General features: G+C 38.7%; 3 protein-coding genes and 1 non-coding gene across 4 annotated transcripts; 2 read left to right on the top strand and 2 right to left on the bottom strand.

The window, feature by feature from the left end:
- Positions 1-1,152: 1,152 nt before the first annotated feature.
- LOC139626195 (protein NCBP2AS2-like) lies at positions 1,153-1,458 on the bottom strand. Its single transcript, XM_071486462.1, has one exon. It carries the CDS (start codon positions 1,456-1,458, stop codon positions 1,153-1,155), a length of 306 nt encoding a protein of 101 aa, XP_071342563.1.
- Positions 1,459-1,540: 82 nt separating this feature from the next.
- fkbp2 (FKBP prolyl isomerase 2) lies at positions 1,541-3,956 on the top strand. Its single transcript, XM_071486461.1, has 2 exons — positions 1,541-2,560; positions 3,520-3,956. Exon 1 carries the CDS (start codon positions 2,117-2,119, stop codon positions 2,531-2,533), a length of 417 nt encoding a protein of 138 aa, XP_071342562.1. The 5' UTR covers positions 1,541-2,116; the 3' UTR covers positions 2,534-2,560; positions 3,520-3,956.
- Positions 3,957-4,822: 866 nt separating this feature from the next.
- Positions 4,823-10,011, top strand: ncbp2 (nuclear cap binding protein subunit 2). Its single transcript, XM_071486463.1, has 5 exons — positions 4,823-4,983; positions 6,080-6,166; positions 6,533-6,627; positions 6,858-6,996; positions 9,420-10,011. Exons 1-5 carry the CDS (start codon positions 4,909-4,911, stop codon positions 9,516-9,518), a joined length of 495 nt encoding a protein of 164 aa, XP_071342564.1. The 5' UTR covers positions 4,823-4,908; the 3' UTR covers positions 9,519-10,011.
- A 660-nt stretch (positions 10,012-10,671) lies between these two features.
- trnap-cgg (transfer RNA proline (anticodon CGG)) lies at positions 10,672-10,743 on the bottom strand. The gene has a single exon. It is a non-coding gene; the product is annotated as a tRNA-Pro (tRNA).
- Positions 10,744-19,981: the final 9,238 nt, after the last annotated feature.

The raw sequence follows: 19,981 nt of genomic DNA on the forward strand, positions 1-19,981 counted from the left end.
GCAGTCTGTTTTTTATTATTCATAAACAACATTTAAAATACTCTGCTTTTAATAATGATTTGTATACATTTTTCCAACTGAAAACACATATTACCCCTTTTAAAATTCTGAAAAGCACATTCCCTCCTTCTTCCTCCTTGAAAAGTCCAGAAACTGTGAAAATGCAAATACATCCACAGTATGTGCACTGAAAGCTCTACATTTTCCCATCACACTTGTGTACTGTGAATTGCATATTGGATCATGAGGCTTCGGACCTAGTGATATTACAAAACACTGCTCACGTCATTCACTTCTTAAGCTAAAAATTTAGAGTGAGCATAGAGAAGCTTTCCCACTACAACTCTGAATGTCAAACACTGCTGATGCATCATGCTGCACAATCATCAAATCCCTAAACACATTTTTGAGTAATTGGGGATCTTTCAGGTTCACTTGATTGCAATTGGAGTATCGGAGAACAGCCCACCTTCATGCTTACACATGGGTCAAATTCTGAAAATCAGTTGACATAGTCTAGCAGTCAAGGTGCTGTGTTTTAAAGTATAATCTTTATTTATACAGTCAGAATTAAATGGTGAATTCACTGTCTACACATATCACATCCCTTGGTATATACATATTCACCTGATAAAAGGATTTCTACTGATAACTTAATGTACAGATCAAAAACGGTCTTCGGCAGGATTGGTGTCATAGATCCATGAGCGACAGGCGGAGGAGGGAAGTGTAAAAACAATGTCTTTGTCAGGACATCACTGTGGTCTTGTTTACGTGAACAGACTATTCATACAATTCAGTTCCAGGGGGATGTAATCTATTGAGAAAACTCTGAATTGTTAACTTACTTCAGTAAAGCGCACTTAACCTTTTCACACTAATCCAAACATACATTTATAATTTCCCAAGCCAGCGCCACAGGTCTTCTTAGAAGAGTGAACACAGCTAGTTTATCATAAATTATCTGGCCATAGGACAGATGATCTCTCCAAGTTATTAACCACTCCTGATTATATACTGATCCAGGTCCAACATGAAGCCACTCTCTGATGGTTGCAGTTTATCAACACATTGCTGAGTTTCCTTCAACAGGCAGTCAGGTGAGATGTTGTCAGTCTGCCAGTAACACATCCTACAGCCAGTCTGTCCTCTTTACTTCTTGATCTGTCTGGAGCCGTCCTTCCACCCTTCCTTTACCTCATTCACAAAAGTTTCTCGGACTTTCCTGAGGCGGCTGCTCATCTCCCCCAGGTCACCGGGCACTTTCCCGGCCTCGTCCCGGACTTGACGCAGGGTCTGTGACCTCAAGACCCGCTCCGAGGCGTCCCGGCCGGCTATCTGAGCCTTGGTGATGGCGTAGGCTGTGATCTGAGCCGCCCTACGAATCGGCCGAGACTCTGCCAGCTTCTCGACGACATGGAGGTTGTTGAGGAGGGAAAACAACATGCGAGAGAGCATTTTGTCCGGTGTTTATTACCGGTTTGTTCCGTTAGCTTAGACGGCTAACTTAGCAGTACCGTCCACCTGTGGTGTATTCCAGACCTGAAAAGACACCGTCGTTTACCGTTAGTCAGCTATAGGTGTAGGTGTGTCGACGGTAGTTCAGACTACGGTGTAAATTTCAATAAATACACATAAAGAAGTTGACTTACTCTTACCGAGCCAGGTGACCGCTAGGCAGCAATGGATGACATAACAGGCAGTGGAGGGAGGCTGAAGTTAGCTTCACATTGGGCAGTTAAAGCGTGTGAGCGGTGGCCACAAGTGGTAATTACAGGATGATGAGTCATTGTTAATAAACTAATAAACTTTTCTAACTAATCTAGACCACTCTGAATGGACAGCAAGTAACGCTTACAACGCAATCTATTATAATGATAATAATAATAATAATAATTAATTTCGTTTTTTGAACGAATCTGAAGCCAACTTCAAAACAAACGTTTTTCCGGACGGTATTTCTGGTAACACCATCCGGTCGTATCGTACGTACATCCGGTCTCAGGCACAGATTTCCCTGCTCGCTTCCCTTATTCATCCCTCCAGGGCTCCTCGCTGGGTGTTTAGCTCTCAGTCTCCAAATTAAACCGTGAACCAGCGTAAACTGTGGGCGGCCATGCGTTTGCTTGTGGTGTTGGCGGTGACGGCGCTGTCCCTGAGCCCGGCGGTGGTGAGCGGGGCCGAGAAAAAGAAGCTCCAGATCGGGATCAAGAAGCGGGTAGACAGCTGCCCCATCAAGTCCCGCAAAGGAGACGTGTTGAACATGCACTACACGGGCAAGCTGGAGGACGGCACTGAGTTTGACAGCAGCATTCCCCGCGACAGACCCTTCACCTTCACCTTGGGCACCGGACAGGTGATCAAAGGCTGGGACCAGGGGCTGCTGGGCATGTGCGAGGGCGAGAAGAGGAAGCTGGTCATCCCCGCCGAGCTGGGCTACGGAGACCGGGGAGCCCCTCCGAAGATCCCCGGAGGAGCGACGCTCATCTTCGAAGTAGAGCTGCTCAGCATCGAGAGGAGATCCGAGCTTTGATGAGGAAGAGACGGCAACTTTCATAACGTACGGTTCTTACAAGTGGTTGAATGTAACTAAGTGCGTTTACTTCAGTGTTTTTCTTTCATGTCTCTTTATACTTCCACTCCACAACATTTCAGATTTACATATTAAGATATTTGTACGATGTTTTACTACAGATTCTGCTTGTACATACTCTACTTGCATACATATGTGAAACCTAAATGATTAGTCGATTAACAGAAAATTAATTCATGGCAGGTTTCATGTTAAGATACCTAACAAATAATTGTTCCAACTTGAATTTCATTTTTTTTTTTAAATTTAATTTAATTTTTATTTATTGCGAGGTTTGGTCTATTATTCAGAGTTATTACCCATCTGAAGCTAAATAAACTTGCCTAATTCTTGATCAACTGACTTCACGTATAATATTTACAAAATCTACAACTTGCTCTTCCTTATAAATAGAATAATGATTTTGTGATTTACATGTGTTATGGTGTTAATGGTGAGATGGAAAATGAGTTTTGTTGCATTGGTCCTGTAATGAGAGCTCAACAGGCTGCACCTGCAAGCGGTGGTACCAGATTTAAATTTTTTTTTTTGGGGGGGGGGGGTGACAGTATGGCGGTTTTGGTCTCGGTTTCAGAATCATTACACCTCAGGGAGTAATGGAACAAGACGGAGCAGCCACAGTAAAATATCATTTACAGATACAAAGTAGTTGTCAGTATCTGGCCTCTCATGAATCTGTAGCACTGGGGGCGCCTTGTTGAGCACGTAGTTCACATGCTCTGCTGCAAATGGACAGTAGTTTTCTGACTTTTCTGCCACTGCCACACACACCAACAGCAGACGGAGTGCTGCAAGCAACAGGGAGTGAATTAAGTAAGGTGTTTCATATTCATGTCAAAACTCGGGTATTGTATCAGTGCCAACTGAAAAAATATAAGCGTTTAGTAGAAGTGGCATGAAGTGGTAAAACTGTTATTTTCTTTCAGGTTCCAGAAGGTGCTGCAGCATCAAGTGGAGATCATCTGACCTCTGATAAAGACTACATGGGAAAATCTGGAAGTAGAGTTGGCACCCCACAGCAGAGCCACTGTCCTCCCCTCTCTGGCTTTGCTTATTATACTCTGATTTATTGGACTGAAGTTATTATATGACACAAGAACTGACTACACTGTATGTCCTTAAATCTTAATGGAATTGACAGACAGCAGCTAAGTCCAGTATTTGGCCAGGGGCTGATGATGTGTCATGCCCTGTCTTTTCATCTCACTTTATGCTGATTTATAAGGGGGTTCATTCATATCTGTACAATTTTTACAAAATAATTTAGGTTGCTTAGTCAGACGTCAGGCAAGTTACAAACTCGAGTAAATGTTTTTGTTCACAATATTTGAATTCTGATAATAAAATGTTGACCTGATGGGAACCTTTCTAGTCTGAAGTGGTTTTGTTAGACAAGAAAACACAAGTTTTTATAGTTTGTTTTTGGCTTTATATCTGTATTTCATTAATCTTACACCTATTGTGTGTTAGTGCAGACTATAAAGCACTATTTTTAAGTCATTAAGGTTTCTCGAATGACAACTTTGCATGTGGATAGGGCAAGTACTGTTTTAAATACAAGTGCATTAAAAGTAGTTAAGAAAAAAAACCCTCAAAAATATACAATTTTAATATATATATAAATATATAAATATTCCAAAAATCATCTGTAAAAATATCAGTCCATTTAATAAATAAAAGACTCATAGGATAAAGTGGAAGGTCAAACAAGGGATCCAGTCTATCAGTAACCAATGACACAGAAATGACTGCAGCCAATAGTGTGGCACCACATCTTAGTTCAACCTCCAGCTTCAATAGTCATGTGACTGTGGGCAGTTTAACCATAGACTGAATAATCCTAAATGGGTGGCTAAGGAATTTGACATAAGTACAGTTGACACATTTAAAATAATCAACAAAAAGTATTGGGATTAGATTGAAGATGTGTTTTTTTAGATGGGATTTAAATAGTGCTGTCAAAATGGCTGGAGTAAGGTTTTGTTTCTGGGCTCTGATTCTTTTTGGGTGGTTTGTTATTTAAGGTTGAGTGCAGCATGCTTTTGCATTTTGTTTTCAACAGAATGGAGTGAGCTCTGAAAATACATGTATTTTAAACCAAGGTATTTTAGGTTCAGCGTCAAATTAAGTCAATACATCAAAAACATGATGTGGCGCCATCAGGGGGCGCCACCCGGCTTGTACAGATGTTCATATCTGTGGTTAATAGGAAATGGTTCCACCCGGAGTTTTTCAGAGGACGGACACATGAGCCGCAAATTATTCGCAATTCTTAGTTGAATAGCAGCGGACCGCCAATCTAGGACATCTTCACCATGTCTGCTAAATTAAACGCTTTGAATAGCGATTCTTACATTGATATAAGTCAATACAGAGACCAGCATTTTAAGGTAAGTAGGGGAATATTGTTAAAGGTTAAACGTTATACCCGCGATTTTTGTAACCTCAACGTAACGTCTTATTTGGTTAGCTAACAGTTAGCAACCGTTAGGAAACAACAGCTTTGAATTGGCACCGACACTAACTTAAAGGCTCACAAAAGCATCTGTAATACCGTATTATGGTTCTAGGTCGGTACTATAAGCTGCACAACTTACCTTACGTGACTTAAAGTGCTTAAATATAAGTGCTAACGTATAAGCTACAGTGCTGGCGGTTGTTGTCTATTGAGCTTCACGTTTCGTCATGTAATTTACGGAATTTGTGGAGCTATGCTAATAACAGGTTGATTGTTTATTGGGATCTCCGGTAGTTGTGTCCTGGGCAAATAAAATACACATGGTCAACTACGACTGCAACTGGCGACGATTTTCTCGATAAATCGATTAGGTTCTTGTTTTAAGAACTGTCAGAAAATGGCATAAAAATAGTCATCAGAGTTTCCAGAACCTCTAAATTCTTTAACTGTCTTTTTTTATCTGATCAGCGGTACCAAACTTCCAAATGTTCAGTTTGCAATAATATAAAGCAGAGAAATTAGAAAACAATTGCAATGGAGAAGCAGGAACAAGTAAACTTTTTTTTCTTTTAAATAATTTTAGCTTTTTCATTTCAGTGATTACTTATCAAAATGATTGCCGATTATTTTTCTGCTTCATATATAAAACAAAATTACTTAAATATTCATATTCAAATCATGAAACAATTAACGTTTCAAATGGGTTGTTCTGGTGGGAAACTAAGGAAACTCATTTTTGACTCTATCACAGCGTTGCATTCACCTGCTTTTCCAGCTCTTTCTGGCAGCACCTGACAAGATTACTGAACATTTAAAAGATATTAAAGGAGCAGCCGAAAATGAGGGAAAAAGTCATCCTCCTTTCAACTTCATAAAGTCAGATATTCTAATCTAACAGCTTCAGTAGCAGCAGAGATAAGACAACTAGCTCTGTAAACTACAATTGAGAAACCTTAGCTCTGGCCAGAGTCCTCAGCCTCTTGAGAGTGGTACTTACTCATTCTTTCCAATGGTGCTTGTGTTTTCAGGGTAACCGCTATGATCAGGAGAAGCTGTTGAAGCAGAGCCACACTTTATACGTGGGGAACCTCTCCTTCTACACCACAGAGGAGCAGGTAGGATACATTATTACCAAGCACATCATCAGTTAAAGCCCTGCACCAGCTTCTTTAGGAATTGGTTGAATTATTATCATATTATTTTATGACAAGAAGATGAAAGATTTATCTCTGGGTTACTAAATGATCTGGAGTTTGGTAGTTTGTCATCTTTTTATTACTCTAGCAGTCAGTGCGTTAGTATGTGAAATCTGTGTGTGGTGTACTTTATTATATTCTGTATTTAAAATCAGACACAGAGCTTAGATTGGGTTGAAATGATGAAAAAATGTACCATATAATCTTCAAATGCTAAACATCTACTTCTGATTTTCTCTCACACAATTCTTACTATTGTCAATTATTTTTGTAACTGATGAGCAGGTACACGAGCTGTTTTCTAAAAGCGGAGACGTCAAGCGCATCATCATCGGCCTGGATAAAGTCAAGAAGACAGCCTGCGGATTCTGCTTTGTAGAGTATCCTTTGAAATATGTGACCCAAATTAAAAATAGTCTTTGTTTTAAAAAATATTTGAATTCACGTACACAGTAAAACACACCTCGACACCAAGTCAGCACTCTGGCTGTCTGCTTGCTAACCCAAGTACCATGCTTTGTTATGAGCTTAATTTCACCACAATAGCATGAAGTGTGCATGTATTGTGAGTTTAGGAGCCTGTGACAGACCTTAACCCTGGCTGTACAAGATACTACACACGTGCAGGCGCAGAACATGCCATGCGTTTCATTAATGGCACTCGGCTGGACGACCGAATCATCAGGACAGACTGGGACGCCGGCTTCAAGGAGGGACGACAGTACGGCCGTGGCAAATCTGGAGGACAGGTGAGGACTCTTAATGCTTGTTTGTATTTATACGAACATATAATGAGACCACTGTGGATGCTGACAGGATTTCATATGTAAAATAGAGATGGAAAGCACTGATTTCCTGAATGTTTTCAACCATGGCCTCTCTTCAGAGGGATTATTGTTTTAAAGGAACCCTCCTATGCCCCTTTCAACTCCCACGACAATCAAAGCTGCACAATTTCCTGCTAAAAATAACACCATGGGTATGTTATGATAAGAATTTATTATAACAAACTAACAAAACATGAATGTAATATACTTGAACTAGAACAATAAATCAGCTTAATTCAGATACTGTATATCATTGTGTATATGTCAGTCAATAAGTAACAAGAAACCACTGTATAGGAATGTGAAAGTGTCACTGTTACAGTTCATCCACAAGTAAACACTGACAAGTTTATTTTTTTAACTGAAAAGATATAGGTTAACAACAAGGAAGCATTATCATTAATTATGAAATAAGAGCATTATTGGATTAATCACCAGTATCAGCTTCAAAAATCCAGTATTGGACAGACTGTAATCCTTTGTCGTTTAATCAGTATCACAAACATATTTATGAGTATACTGTGTTTTTTTTTTTGTTATTAAGCTTGATGTCAGTTCAGTGTTTTAATATCCCATGGGCGAAATGCATTTTCCTTTCTGTCAAAGATGCAGCTCAGTGGGAAACACTGAATGCTCATCAGCGGCTTCAATTCAAAAATGCTTGGGTATGCTTTTAAAAATCCATATCCGTTAAACTCTAGATTATATTAAAATCATCCCAGACACGTAACTGTGCAACATGAAATAAAATACATTTTTGCAGTATTTCTCGGCCTGGGTCCAAAGTTGGGAACAGATAAGTTGTGACTGCAGTGGTTTTAATTGTTTCTGACGTTCTCTCTCCCAGCTGTTGCTGTTTAGGGTCAAGGCACAGCTATCACAACATTTGGTTCTAAATCACTGCTAACCTCAAACATCCGTCCGGGTGGCTGTGTCATCCTGGTGTTCTCAGTCTCCTCCATACCTGCTTTGTCTTTTCTTCATATTGAAAAAGTTTAGGATTTTCTGCAGCACAGCATTTTGGAAACTGATATAAAACACAGCATACTCTGACATTTGAAAAATGACATACACTGAAATGGCATTCAAAAAAATCAATACACTATATCATGACATTTTAATACACCAGTATGATATTTAGAAAGTGATATAAATTCTAAAATAAATTATGCATGCTTAAGCATGGCCTTTAAAGAGACAGCATTACTGTAGCATGGCATTTGAAAAATGAAAGTCTATATTATGCTGTTAACAAATACAACATACATAATCATGTCCACTTTTGTTGTAGAGGTACTCAATGAGCTTTCTGGGAGAGTATAAATAAAGAATATATATATATATATATATATATATATATATATATATATATATATATATATATATATATATATTAGACTACGGACAGGCGTTTTGGGCGGTTAAAAAACAAGTTTTTGTAAAAAAATACCCTCCAGTAAGTAACTTTAAGGCTCCATTACTAAGATAAAGACCTGATAATGATGTTAGTCATATTCAGTTTGAGCATGGAAGTTTGGAAACAGTATAAGTAACAATATAATATAAGCTCCACATAAACCAATAAAGTGTATACTATCAAAACTGCTTGTTTGATTATGTTGTCAGTTAAATTATACTTAATTAATTAATTTTATATAAACAGCTGATTTTATACAAAAAGATTGTATTCAATGTGCTTCACATAAAAATAAACAAAAAACAGATCCAAGAAATATGACAATTAAAAACAGCCAAAAAGGACTTATTTATATAGTTGAAACATAACTTTTATTGATATTCCCAGGAGAAAAGAAGGAGGCTGACATTGGCGACATTATACTGGAACAGGAAAAGAGTCTTTCAGTGACATATGAAATGAGTTACATCTTTCAGGCACAAATATGAAATCAATTATGATTTTTTCTGGTATTTTACATATTGATCATATCACAGTTGTAAGGTGAAGGGTCAGTTTCTACATGTGGTTCCTTTAATCGATGATCATTGATGATTCATTGACTGCAGTCCAGTCACCCTTTTGTTGGAGGTTTGACTGCAGCTGTTTTCTGTCAGCAACTGTTTTTAACCACATGTTCTTCAGCATAGTGTCCCTGATAACCTTAATGTCAACTTTGTTGTAACAAAAACCCAAAAAGACTATTTAAGAAAACAAGAAATACAAGACCGTAGATAAGAAATTAACTGTAAATAAGTCAATAAACAAGACCTATCAAATGTTTCGTAATCTAAGTGGAGCAGTTCTGTCTTTTTTTTTTTCTGTGTGATTTTTTTTTTGTCTTTGTATTTAACTGTGTCCTCTGGCTGTGTTTTTGTTTCTTGTGTAGGTGAGAGATGAGTACAGGCAGGACTACGACCCAGCCAGAGGTGGCTATGGTAAGCTGGCTCAGCAGCATCCACCTGCAGAGACACACAATACTTTTTAGACTGAGCCCCACCACGGCAGTCTGCTTGGACTACACAGACCCCCACCGTCATTCCTGGACTGGACTAATCCTCTGACATGCCACCACACAGTTTGCTCCAGTGTTACCATGAAATCCTCTACAGCAGGCCTGCAGGATCCACTTGACTCCAGAAATTAGCAGCTGTTATTTATTTCTTTTGGACGCTTGTTTTCTCTTCCAACTGCATCTGTGACGTCTACACCTGCTGTCAGTCTATAAGGTAGCACAGACCAAACCCCAAAGTTACTGTTTGATATTTAGTGATATGTTCATTATACTGCAGATAGAAATACCATATATTTCCCCACAGGATAACACACTGTGACTGGGTTGTATTAATTCTATCAAATATCAAAATGACTACATGATCTTCTATGGTCTCCACATCTAGTTCAAATGATAGTCATGAATAAACATTGTCTCCCAAACTGTGTATACTTTTTTTTTAATAAAGATTTTTTTTGGACATTCAGCAAGTGATATTTTTTTTCCCTGATCATGTTGTCTGAGGTCTGGTTATCCAACATCTGTGTTTGACTTTGTGAATCATTACATATACATGAATACATCTATATGAATTGTGTGTATTTAGATAAAGAAGTAAAATAGAGTCTTAAACCTGCATCAACAGATTTTTTGGCCACTTAGGGGCAGTGAAAACACAACACTGACGTCCCCTCGATAGTTGCCGCTTTATATATCCAGAAGAGAGAGAAATGTAAGCATCCATTTAGAGCTGTTTGTATTCTTCTAGCTCTGATTTGTTCTTTACACTCCTGACCTCTTTCACATCATATGTAGTTATTGTTAATATAAAAGCATTGCTTATAGCAGCTTTAGGCCCTGGCAGCATATACATATATCATACATTGCTTTGATGCTTTCCCTCTCCCTAAAGCATAAGTTGGTTGACTGTACATTTTCTCTTCATGACCAAACAAGAGAATTAGACCGTACCTACCTAAACATCATCCAGTCCTGGTCTGTTTATATTGCGAGATACAGGTTATTTCTCAACAACAGGGATTTACAGATGCACGTTGACATAGTTCATAGGCTGGTCTAATATCACTGACATTCCTTAAGGTCATTGTAGCTCTGCAGTGCCATCAAACAAAGATCTTCAGTGTCAGGGCTTGTCCGGGATTTGAACCCGGGCCCTCTCGCACCCGAAGCGAGAATCATACCCCTAGACCAACAAGCCCTTGATGCTGATAATAGATCACTCACTTTCTCTCTGGAGCAGCTGTGAGGGTCAATAGTGCAAGTTTGAAAGCTTGCATTTACAGTTTTGCCATGAATGAAATTAGACCATTATACCTCCTAAAGTTGGTACTGACCTTCTGCTATGAACATTTTTCTGGTATTAAACATCTGTTGTATACAGTCGAGTGTTTTTTCTGTGCAGGTTCAAATTCAATCAGCTACTGTGAAGTCTGCGGTGGTTTGTGTGCACCAAAGCTCACAAATCTGAAGGTTTTCTTACCAATAAAACACAAAAATAACTCAACACTGTTAAATCCAGCCATGATGATAAAATCAACACCTCCTGCTGGTGTAGGGTTTAGCTGGTATAACACCTTATAGACTGTTAAACTGTCTGAGTGGTTTGAAATTTTGAGAAGTACGCTTAATCACTTGCTGAGAGTTGAGAGGAGATGATTAATATCACTCTTGTGCATGTACAGTGCTTAGCTAGGCACAAAGACTGGAAACAAGGGATCAGTTCCATCCAAATCTTACAAAGTATGCCTGTGAGCACTTCTAAAGCTCACTAATTAACTCTCTTGCTTGTTTAATCCATTGTTTAACGAGCTTTAGAGGTGCTTTAAGGTGGGTTTTTTTTAATACCTTTTGACACAGCTAGGCAAGCTGTAGCTGTTTCCCCTAAGGTTAGGTAAATGACTGCTGGCTGTAGCATCATAGTTAGCGTACAGACATTAGGGAAGTATCAGTCCTCTTGTCTTTCTAACAAAAAATTCCAAGCACTCAGGCTGCGCCATCCTAAAGTTATTGCAGGTAAAGCAGTGAAAAAAAAGTCAAAGGGTCGGTGATCTGAAGGAAAAACCTTATTTCCTGATTTGCTTATTCGTGAAAAGGGCGAAAAATGTGTATCACATACAGTAGATTCAGAAAGTATTTAGACTTCTTTAATTTATTCACTTTATGTTGCTGTAGATTTAATTGTAAACAGTTTTAGATGGATGGTTACTTTCACCCATGAGTCTACACTCAAACACCCATAAAGACAAAGTAAAAACATGTTTAGTTTTGTGTATGTAGGCTATTAAAAACTCTCATTTACAAGTATTGAGACTCTTTGTCAGGTGCCTCCTGTTTGCTTTAATTATGCTGGAGGCGTGACTGTGCGATTGGAGCCCACCTGTGGCAAATTGAACAGATTGGACATAGTTAACAAAGACACTCAGCTCTGTTTGGAAGGTCCCACAATTCACACTGCAAGTCAGGACAAAAACCAAGCCGTGAAGTCCAAGGAACTCTCTGCAGAGTTCTGCAATAAAGCTGTAGTGAGGCATAGATCAGGGCAAAGGTATAAACGTGTGTCCTTTATGGGCTATAGTCCAGCAGCAAATTGATGTGGGTGTTATTTTGTATTGTGTGATCTCCAAGGCAGAGCTGTCACTTCTGCCTGTATATATGACTCGCTTCTTGTCCTCATGGATGCTTGCCTGATAAAGTCCTTGTACATCAAAACATTGCATCTATAAAAACTTTTGGGAGCTTGAAAAGTTGAGTTTGCTGACAAACTCTCCTTTTTCTTTGCAACTACAATTTCCCTTTTCCTCATAAAGCATTATGATTATACTGGTGATCATCTTGCAGAGCAGTTGGCCAGGGCTCAGCTGCTAGGCTCCTAGGCAATCCTCATTCCACCTGTAATAAAGAACGTGGTATCTTGGCTGTTTATAAGCTGTCATCTGGTCTCTTATCTCAACGTGAGCCACATAGTGAAGTGAGGAGCTGAGCAGAATACTAAACAGTGGAAATTGGCTTCGCTTCAGACACATCTTTACATTATATCCCCACTCTCCTGGCATCAGCTACTACACTTTATTCTTAGTCACATCCTCATAAAGCAGATTTTGAAAATGAACACAAGATGGCAGAAGAGGAGGTGGAGTTCCTTGGAATAATTGGGGACAGGCATCAGCTGTGGTGAACCAACAGCCATACTCACTGTGATGAGAGAAAAGTGTCTCACTCAATTATTATCCTTTTAGGACATTTATCAGCAACAGAAGAATTATCACAACATTAAGACAGATTTAAAAAAAAAAAAAAAAAAAAAAAAGATGATTTGAACTGAGGCTTCTTATGCTTGAAAAAACAAGCAATCCCTTTCTCTTGAAATTACTTATTATGTCATTAAGGTACTTGTACTCCAAGGGGTATTTGTGCAGTTTACAGGGAAATAAATATTGTAGAGCATATAATCATCTGAAAAATAAGAATATAAATTTTGATTGAATAATGTGTCCTACGAGAAAATTAAACATCCAAATGGGATTACAGAATAGCATAATGCTGATGCTGAAATGATCTGATCTTAAAGGACCGCTGAGTTAGTGGAACACCTTCAAGCCATGTGCTGACATTGAGAGTCTAGTAAACTAGTTCGGAAATAAGCAATGTAGTCTTAATAGTCAGATGAAACTAAATGGTTTAGGCACTGAGCAATTTATACACAGGTGAAATTCTTAACCACACTTAACAGATATAGGCTGAAATATTTAGCTCAAAGAGGTGGAATTAGCTCACAAATTAACAAATAAAAAGATAAAATAGTTCAAAGTAATGGATAAACAGTTGAGCCAGTTAACTAAATGTAATGGACTGAACTCTTCTAGTCTTATTGACCACTCAAAGCACTTAATACTACTTGCCACATTCACCCATTCACTCACACATCACACCCATACACACACTCATGCACTGGTGGAACAGACATCAGGAGCAATTCAGGGATTAGTATCTTGCCTGAGGACACTTTGACGAACCACCGACCTTCTGGTAAGTGGACGACCCGCTCCACCTCCTATGATACCAGGTGTTGAATGGATTTAATGGATGATATCTGAAACCACTTGCTAAAAGTATTGGATAAAACAGTTGAAATAATCAATTAATTATAGTGGATAAATGGTTAGAATAGGTGGCTAAAACTAATGGGGCTGTAATTCAACAGAAAATCAACAATTAGTTTGATAGAAAAATATTGTAAAAAAATATCCCAAATCTGTATCCAATATCCAAAAAATATCCATATTTTATGTATTATTACTTAATATCCTCTTTCAAAATCAATTGAACTGAACACATTTGACAGGAGGGGTCATTAAAGCAGTTTACTTGAGCTCAAATGTCCTTCAAATCATATGATTCAAATGTCTTTTCAGTAGATGTCACGCAAACAGAGCTAGACACCGTCACCACTTCTATTTCATACCCTTCTGTTACAGTGCCATGGGTCTTTGAGCAGAAGGAGCTGTGGCTGCTGTAAGGACCGTGAAAGGATTTCAATCTGTCCTCAGTACCATAAAGAACCTGTTTGTGATCCTTAAGAGCTACATGCGTCCAAATGATGTGTATTTGCCATTTTATACGAGCCTGGGGATTTATCCATGTACATGCTTCTGCAGCAAAATAGGCAAAGATCACTGATGCCCTAAATGTGCCCCGTGTGATATGGTTCTTGCAGATTTACAACATTAGCTGTTATCATAAGTCATCTTCAAAAAGTAAAGTTCAAATGGGGTCAAGTGAGAATTAGACAGCACCAAGGCCAGAGCCAGAATTAATGAGACATTATGCTAATGAGAGGGCTGTTTGGAAATATGGAAAATAAAACCTTAAAATCCTTTGCTTTGTCTCACTGAGATTCTTATTGCTGAGGCAGCCTGTCTCTGGCTGGTTACAGATGATGCAGCTAGATAATGATCCACCATTACAAAGAAGAACAACAGCTCTCAACGCCAGCCTTTAGCATGGGAGATAACTCCCCAATTTGGTCATTAGTTCATGATAAAGGCTGCTTCATGGATAAGCAGACTAACACACCAGCACGAGCTCACTCATGTCAAGTCGTTCAATCTCTACTCACTCCTATCTACTTACTTTTTAGATAGTGGGTTAAGGGTAGACCCCTTTTTGTTTCATCAAAAGAAAATCTTATACAGACAATGATACCTCAGAGAATAGTGTGCTATAAAGGGGATGTTGGCCTTATCACCCAACATTAATGCCCAACCTCACTAATGCTTTCGTGGCTAAATGGGATCAAATCTCTGCAGCCAGGTTCCAAAATCTTGTGGAAAACCTTCAGAGAAGTGTGGAGCCAGTTATAATATCATATACTCATGGTTCTGGAATAAGTCAAACATCACAAATGGGTGTAATGTTCAGATTTCCACAGTCCTTTTACTCTTTGGCCATATAATTTTTTATTTGATATCCTCTATTGAATGGATTATATCCACAGGAAGTGCACTTCACCTCAGTGTTTCTGGGGCTGTGCAGTGGTTATCAGGAGACTGGAGGCCAACATTTGCAGAGCAGGTCCTCTTTTGTATTCATTCATCATTAATTCATTTATAAAGCTTATTTAACTCCATGGACAAAATGTGTGTGTTAACAAGGATTTGTTGATTCACAAAAATGTTATTGTTAAAGTTGTTATAAATTATGCTTGAGATTTTTAAAAAGCACTGTTGTTGTCATTATGCACAATATGAATTTAGTCATAATTTACATTATTAACTCTCACCAGCTTTTTTTAAATTGTATGGATAATGTTTTACCCAGAAAGGAGACAATGATTGTAAAAAGACTGTAGGAGATGCTGTCTGAGCAGTTTAGCTAATTAATTAATTCAACAATTTGAAAAGAATACTGAATGCATAATTTAGCCTATGGGGAGAACACATTTGAAAGCTTTTTGACAGAGTAAGTAAAACAGGTGAGGAACATTGCAGAGAGTGTTGTTACACCATCACTCACTGTGGAAGCCCATTAGGGGAAGAAAAAAGTATGAAAACTTGGGAAATATACTCAGGACATCAACTTTAGAGAAATCAAATCATGAGATATTGTCTTATAATGTTGACTTACTATCATGATTTTTTAAACAGTCAAAATCTGAACTTTTGACCCATGAGTATTATTATTATTATTATTATTATTATTATTATTATTATTATTATTATTATTATTATTATTATTATTATTGACTTTTTTTTTCTGGCAGAAATGGACCTCCATATCGACCACATCAATCCAGAGGTTGAGAGATAAAAACATAGCACAGGAGAAATACATGTTTAATGTATTTAACCATCAAAAGACAATAAGTTAAAAGAAAAGTTAATGTACCTAAACAACATTAGGCCATTATACATTTCATCCCAGGGTCACTTATGGACAAATGCTTCCATCACCAGCTGCATTGTCAGGAGAAACATTAACCTCCTCTATATTGTATTTGCTCCAGGAGTATATGAGCTGCAGGCATTTCAAACAGTCCATGGAGTAAACATGCAGATTTCCGGTTACTGAGGGGGATCTCATTACAGCAAAGTAATTCACTCCTCTATGGCTAGTTTGGAGACAGAGCTGCAGCGCGCACATAAAGAAGCTAAATTAGCAAACGGTAGCTTGACATTTTGGGGCCGTAGGGGATGTGTTTGTGGGAAATGAGGTGCTTTATCTGGTGGTGTGCTGTACATTCAGCCTATATGTGAGCGTTCGTGTCAGTCTAGGTTGAGACTGAGTAGTGTTGTGTGATAAGACTGAAGAAGAATCACTGAAAAGGATCTGACAGGTAGGAGCTTGGTGTCAAGGCTTAAAAAGCCCCTTTGTCCTTCCACACAGATCCTGTTGTACAATGTTTCATCATCTGCGGTTTCATTAAATCTGTTTCATCTGTCATCTGATCCACCATGAAGGGCCGATGCAGGGAACATAAAAACACGGGTTTCACATCAGAGAAGATAATGGCAAGACTTCTAGTCCACGGTATGAGATCAAGGGAACAGAAAAGAGTTATGATGTACATAGTATGTTCCCTCCTTTGGACTGGGAAAATAATTTGGTTGTTAAGGAAGTTTGAAACATGTGACCTTTTTAATGGACAAATGTCCTGTTGCACTTTGCTTCAGGTGTTTATTCTGTCCCCCGTGTCTCAGTAGATTTGTGTGGTAGATCAGCTCTCCGTGTGTCAGATGAAAGATGTATCCTCTGTAACAGGAAAGTGCTGTGTGGAGAAAATGGCATGGAGGGGAGGGAGGAGAGAGGGCAGCCAAGGAACAGAAATTACATTTCTGAGGAGGAGGCCTCATTTTACTAGGGGAATGTAGCCTGGGGCAATATTCATATCAAGGGCAAGCAGTTATGTTATTATCAAGGGCTACGGGGAAATAACAATATTAGAAATTATTAATTGCCAAAACTACATATTGAATTTAATAGGTCTATGTCCTCATACTATTGAAACAGGCTATTTCTTTGTCGTCTGCTACTGTTGATGTCTGTCAAGCTCTCTGTTCTTGCATGGCACAGATGTACCATCGAAATTCACAGTAATTTTACAGTAAACAATAATTTCTTGATTTCAAACAGAGGTACACAAAAGCTGACGTCTCATTTCTGGCCACCAACCATCAACTTTACTATCTGAAATGGCAAGTGTTGCTAGCAGAGTTTATTAGCCATAGCTAGCAAACAAAGTAAGATAATGTTAGCGACATTAGCTGGTTGAAAAACGCAGTCTGTAGGTGACTTTTTAATGTTTCAAAAGTAATTCCTGTAAAAAGGTCTTAATATGTCCTTAATGGTTGTTATTGTGCTAAAGGAACTAAAGAGTAGCTTTGTTATTGTACCTGACTGTAGAACTAGTTATTCAGTTTTAAGTATGATGAGAAAAAATGTAAATAGACTGGTTTATAGCAAACAAGATGTTTTAAAAATGCTTATTTAACTTTTAATGCTACAACAGAAAGGCCTTTTTGGATTAGGATTGACTGAAATGCTGCCTTAGATTAGTAAACTTGTCCAAATGCTATAAAGAGCAGGACAGAGCAGTTAAAAGTACGGTTTTAAGATTCAGACTTAATTCGTACAGTGTCTGCTCAGATTTATGTCAAGATGAGCTGCATCTTCGACTACAAGTTTGTAACTTCAAACTGGGGACATGTTGTATGAGGCTCGGAGTCATTTACCAGTCAAATATTGACTTTCATTGTGGAAATTGTTTGATGCTATGTTTTTGGTGCTTTACCCTTACCAGAGACAAAAAACTTTGGATATCTTTGCCTCTGCCCTTTCACTAGTTTTCACAATTTTCTTTCAGTCTGTCTCTATGAGTTTTCGTCAGTGTATAACCTCCTGGTGAAGGTCAGGGAAGCATGGCGGTCATAGATTATTAGTCCCCTACATAAGAAACAAACAAGGAATCTGCACATTGCTTAATGTCCAACAGACCCGAGGAGGGCAGGGAAACTTGGCTCAGTGCATTCATTACAAGGTTGCTCTGTTCACCAGAGTGTGATAAGAGAAACAACCACAATGTAGTCCTTAATTGGAAGCAACACGCCTGGTGATCATGAAGGACTGACCTCAAGCTCAACAGTTCTCCTTGTACAATGGCAGCAGACAGTTTGAGTATGACCTCTTCCAGTGTGGGGGGCTGATGTTGACGAAATTACTTTTCCTTCACTGAGACTAAATGCAGTCAGTCAGCGTAAATCCCTTATGCATGTAATTCATAATAAAAAGTGGTGTCTCAATTCTATTCTTTTCTATGCCTTGCTCCGGCTCAGAGGCGCTGTCTGTCATAACTGCTGGACCGGTGGTGCTTGCAGGTCGTTACGGCTCAGAGGTCTCTCAGTGGGTAGCGCTGACTGTAATATCATGCTCCACAACACCCTCAATACCCCACAGCCGTCTGTAGAGTTTCACCTCCTCCTCGGTACTCTAACAGTACTGCAGTACATGTGTTCCTCTTGCCCACCGCCTAAAGATCAATGTCAGCTGATTGAAACACTTACCGGAGTGAAATTTGAACGCTTTCATACCTCTGACGCCTGTGCTTTTAGAGGCTTTATGTCCAGGTTTTGCAGTGACAGACTTGGTGTCAAGCTCAAGGCAAAAAAAAAGAAAAAAAAGATTCTCTCCTGTCCTTATTTCTCTTTCACTGAAGTGTCTTTACACATGCTGCTCTGAGAGTAATCCATGGCTAGAAACATCTGCCTTGCTCCGGCTTCTCTTTGCTTGAACTACAGAGAATCCGGTCCCTTCAGCAGTAATGTTAAGGCTAATTGAACACAATTATAATTACAGCAGAATTTTTCAGTCTGTTTCAGTTTAGCACAGTCCATTTCCCGCTCGGATCGATTCGTTTTCTTGCTCCCTACGGTACTGATGACTGCCTATGAAAACCAAAAAGCATACAGTAGCTCGCAGAGTCAAAAAGCAGGTAGAAACTGCTTCATGACCCCCCCTCTCTTCCTCTCTTCAGCTTTCTCTCCCTCTCCTCTCAGTAAACACCAGCAAACTCTTTTGTTTACACAGAGAGATCACTGGAATAGAGAGATCTTTTCTTTTGGCAGAAATGGGATTTTACAGTAAATCTCAATCCTTAGGGGAGGGATGGGAGGAAGTAACTTCAATTCTGCTTCAGCTCCTTTCTCCTTATAACTGAGGTCAGTTCACCTGGGTTACAGAATTTCCTCACGTACTAGCCATGCAGATCCTGCACTTTTGGTTTTATTTATTTAAGTTTTAGATGTATACATAGATTCACAGAACAACTACAGTGAATGGAATTTCTCTCCTCTTTCCAAAATCTCAACATCTCTTTGTGTTGTCCCTTGTTACTTTGAATAATCCGTGAAAGCGCATTAATCAGATTTGTTTGGGGATAGAAAGTAGACCGTAATAAAACTATTCACAGCTACAGTGTAGAATAAAACTCAGTACACACTCTGTCAGGGGTGGACTGAAACAATAATTCAGGCCAGGAGTTTGACTCCATCCCAACTTGTTCAGGCAAACCACCAGACTGATGATTTTGTTGGCTAACCCATATTTGTTGATGCTATGAGAGTAGTTATAAAGTTGGCCACTATGTTCATCTGGGATGAAAGTTATCCAGATTACAAAATACAACAAATATGAAAAAAATATGTTTAAATAAAAGTAATAGTGTAGGAAGTAGGAAGTGGAGGCTCTATGTGTACTATATAGTCATAGCAGAAACCAGGTGTAGCTGTAACTATATTATGTCAATAAGTTAACAAACCAGCTTTTGCTCTGAACGAAGGTAAACGAAAAGCATGTGACAGCTTTCTGGTTACAACTCTTCACTTTTCAGATAATGAAGTGAAATCAAACTTTCAATTATTGATGGCAATTATCAAAGGCAAGCT

This window comes from Trachinotus anak, unplaced genomic scaffold (genome assembly GCF_046630095.1).
Source record: "Trachinotus anak isolate AG129_WGS33_773 ecotype Australia unplaced genomic scaffold, CSIRO_AGI_Tana_v1 ptg000010l, whole genome shotgun sequence".
Taxonomy (NCBI): domain Eukaryota; kingdom Metazoa; phylum Chordata; class Actinopteri; order Carangiformes; family Carangidae; genus Trachinotus; species Trachinotus anak.

Coding starts and splice junctions, on each gene's coding strand:
- LOC139626195 (XM_071486462.1), bottom strand. CDS start 1,458: ATGCTCTCTCGCATGTTGTTTTCCCTCCTCAACAACCTCCATGTCGTC.
- fkbp2 (XM_071486461.1), top strand. CDS start 2,117: ATGCGTTTGCTTGTGGTGTTGGCGGTGACGGCGCTGTCCCTGAGCCCG.
- ncbp2 (XM_071486463.1), top strand. CDS start 4,909: ATGTCTGCTAAATTAAACGCTTTGAATAGCGATTCTTACATTGATATA. Junction 6,628..6,857: donor TGCGGATTCTGCTTTGTAGA/GTATCCTTTGAA, acceptor TGGCTGTACAAG/ATACTACACACGTGCAGGCG. Junction 6,997..9,419: donor GTGGCAAATCTGGAGGACAG/GTGAGGACTCTT, acceptor TTTCTTGTGTAG/GTGAGAGATGAGTACAGGCA.